Genomic DNA, 3,625 nt, shown 5'->3' on the forward strand with positions numbered 1-3,625 from the left:
CTTCATACAAAAAAACATTATTTCTAGCTGGTATTCACTTTAACCTTTCCAGTATTAAGAGTGTTGCGTTTATAGGTCGGAACAATATTCATAAGCTTTTCTCATTCATGCTACGTTATCAATGATACAGTATGTTACGTTGTGAAAATTCTGTTTTCAGTATCAATGCCATCTCAATGTTCTCAAAATATTATTATTTTGCTTTCATCTTTTCTAAATATTATTTTATTGATTCAACTATAATATCTATATGGTGCAGTCTAAAATCAGAGCTCAGTGGTTTTCAAGAATTGTTGATAGGTATTGAAATGGTTATATGCACATACTCCTGCAGATCCTGATTGGATCATGTGGCTGAATTTTAGCAGATTATCTAGGATTAGTTGTTACAACCCCAATCCGACCCACTACAATAATCCAGTCCTCAGCTCTAACATAGCATACACTACACACTTACTCGATCAGCAATTCAACTAGTGTAATTCTTTAGAGAAAGGACATGCTGTGAGACAACACGGTAGGGAGTCTGTGTGGCGGCCATCAGCTCTACAATGTCAAACATTTATACAATAAGGTAGGCTGTGCATGCTCTACTACTCTACTCATTCTGTTGTTGATTTATGTGAATGTTGCTTTACTTGGCTCAAGTTGCTGCATTGATTGTACATCATCAGCCAGTTCAGTATGTAGGATAATGATCCAACATAAAGTATTATTTGAAATGTATCAAAACCATTCTAAAAGCTTGACTTATTCCAGGCCTGATTTAGCAACAGGTGTCCTTTTAACTGTATCTGCTCACAATCACATGTGTTCCTATGTTTCTCTAGAGCTATTCTCTGTGGTCAGTGGTCATCCAGTGAAAGACTAGATGGCAAAACAGTTATCATTACTGGAGCCAATGCTGGCATTGGCAAAGAGACAGCACTGGACCTGGCAAAGAGAGGTAGGCTACATTTCTTATTCAGTTATCAGTTATTTTGTACACTGTAAGTACACTTGCACCACCATGTTATTATACAGTACATGTACTACCATGTTGTGGTCAAATGATGGGTAGAATGATGCATGTTTGTTGACATATACTGTACATACTTGACATATACTCTGACATTTTTCTATAATCATCAGGGGGCAGGATAATCTTGGCCTGCAGAGACTTGGACAGAGCTGAGGCGGCACAGAGAGAGATCATTGAGAACTCTGGAAACCTCAACATTGTGACCAGAAAGATGGATTTGTCCGACACAAAGTCCATTAGAGAATTTGCAGAGTTAATCAACAGGGGTTAGTAGAGACTTGTCACTCGTCCCATCTCTTTATAATCTCAAAATGTGAGGTATTTTTCTAATGTAGGAATACGATATAGAATATAATACAAAACACAATCAGTCTTAACTTCAGTGATTACTTTTTTTATTTGGAAATATTCTTTCAGAGGAGAAACAAGTGAACATTCTTATCAACAATGCTGGGATCATGATGTGTCCATACTCTAAGACCGCAGATGGCTTTGAGATGCAGTTTGGAGTGAACCATTTGGGTGAGACAGAGCAACTTAACACAAATAAAGAGATACAAAAAGGCTATAGGGTGAAATGATATATTATCTTGACCTATGAAAATACTAGGCAGTAATAAAAAAGTAATCTACTGTAGAGTAACATGTTAGAATATCATGTCTTTCAGGTCACTTTCTGCTCACCTTCCTGCTGATTGATCTGATAAAGAGATCCAGACCAGCCAGAATCATCAACCTGTCCTCCATGGCTCACAAATGGGGTAGGATCCAGCTAGAGGACATCAACAGTGAGAGGAGCTACCACTCCAGAAGAGCATATGGACAGAGCAAATTAGCCAACATCCTGAGTACACGGTCCCTGGCCAAGAGACTAAAGGGTTTGTGTTACAATTATTTTTCTCCCATATTGGTGTTGACATTATCAGTGGGCCTGGGCAAGCAAAACGAACTGCATTGAGAACACTGCGGTTTATGATAGAAGCTTTGCATCATTGGCTAGCTTTGCATCATAGAAGTTTTGCATCATTGGCTAGCTTAAAGATAATACTTTTCTTAGAATGCCTTATCTTGTTCACTAATAAACTTTCTAGCACTGCTGTTTTTTTCAAACATGCAAGAATTGCCTTTTTATGAGATTGTCGAGCCATTCCCCTAAATCTTGTTATTTTGTGCTTATTCAGTAAGATAAAAGGTAATATGTGATGCCTGCACTATTTAGAAGAGGTTTGATTCTCTACATCCATTTTTCCTTTGTTAGACACTGGAGTGACAGTTTATGCAGTCCACCCAGGAATAGTGAGGACTGAGCTGAAGAGACACATGAATTTAGCCCTGCTGATATCCTGGAAAATTGTCAGACCTTTCACCAAAACGATTGTACAAGGTGCCCAGACCTCGATATACTGTGCTGTGGAGCCAGAGCTGGAGACAGAGAGCGGTGGATATTACAGGTGAATTCACACAATGAAATGCATTGGTTTTTAGACCACAGTGACATTTTAGATAAATCATAGGTTCACATAAGATATTTAGTATATGATACACATATTATTTGTTACTGAATTGTATTTGCATTGTTCACAGTGACTGTAAACCCTCCAGCTGTACCAGGGCTGCCAGGGATGACGAGGTGGCTCAGAAACTATGGGAACTCAGCTGCCAAATGCTTGGGATAACATGGGACTGAACATCATCCTTGAATATCATCATAGATAGGCTAGAATACACAGTGCTTGACTTGGAATGAAATCGGTCCATTAGACTATGTTCACAGAAATGCCCAAATGGCATTAGCCTATGCTATCGAGACCTGATTATTCAGTGTTAAGGGTTCATACACAGTTTGACAGATAGAATTTCATGACTTTTCCATGACATTTAACCACATTTCCATGACCAATAATTGGTGGCGTCTCTATGTAGCCTACATGAAAGAGTCAGCATAAATGTGATATTGACACTAGAAGGGTGCTGGTTTCTGATCCCATGTAGGCTCCTGTCGTTGTGCCATTGATCAAGGCACTTAACCCCCCACAAAGTAGAATAACTGCACTGTTAAGCTATTGTATAAAACACGTGGTCAACCCTCCATCTGGAGAGCTACTGGGTGTGCAGGCTTTTGATCCAGCCCTGAAACACAGCCGAGTTTGCTTATCAAGGTCCTGTTGAGCAGCTGATGTTTAGGCTACAATCCCACTGGACACAGACGTTCATTCAACGTCTAGTCCACATCTGTTCAACGTAATTTCATTGAAATGACGTGGAAACAACGTTGATTCAAGTGTGTGCCCAGTGGGAATGTGATGTGTTAGAGCGGGGCTCGAACAAAAGCCTGCACAAGACATTAAGAACACCTGCTCATTCCATGACTGACCAGGTGAATCCAGGTAAAAGCTATGATACCTTATTGATATAACCTGTTAAATCCACTTCAATCAGTATAGATGAATGGGAGGAGACAGGTTAAATAATTATTTAAACCTTGAGACAATTGAGACTTGGATTATGTGTGCCATTCAGAGGGTGAATGGGCAAGACAAAATATTTAAGTGCCTTTGAAAGGGAGATGGTAGTAGGTGCCAGGCGCACCGGTTTGAGTGTGTC

General features: G+C 39.6%; 1 protein-coding gene across 1 annotated transcript; it reads left to right on the top strand.

The window, feature by feature from the left end:
• The first annotated feature begins 434 nt into the window (after positions 1 to 434).
• LOC121534632 (retinol dehydrogenase 12-like) lies at positions 435 to 3,403 on the top strand. The gene is made up of 7 exons (XM_041841207.1): positions 435 to 574; positions 831 to 946; positions 1,132 to 1,287; positions 1,439 to 1,543; positions 1,690 to 1,899; positions 2,280 to 2,472; positions 2,606 to 3,403. The coding sequence occupies exons 1-7, from the start codon at positions 552 to 554 to the stop codon at positions 2,706 to 2,708; spliced, it is 906 nt and encodes a 301-aa protein (XP_041697141.1). The 5' UTR covers positions 435 to 551; the 3' UTR covers positions 2,709 to 3,403.
• Positions 3,404 to 3,625: the final 222 nt, after the last annotated feature.

Source organism: Coregonus clupeaformis, chromosome 21, assembly GCF_020615455.1.
Source record: "Coregonus clupeaformis isolate EN_2021a chromosome 21, ASM2061545v1, whole genome shotgun sequence".
Classification (NCBI taxonomy): domain Eukaryota; kingdom Metazoa; phylum Chordata; class Actinopteri; order Salmoniformes; family Salmonidae; genus Coregonus; species Coregonus clupeaformis.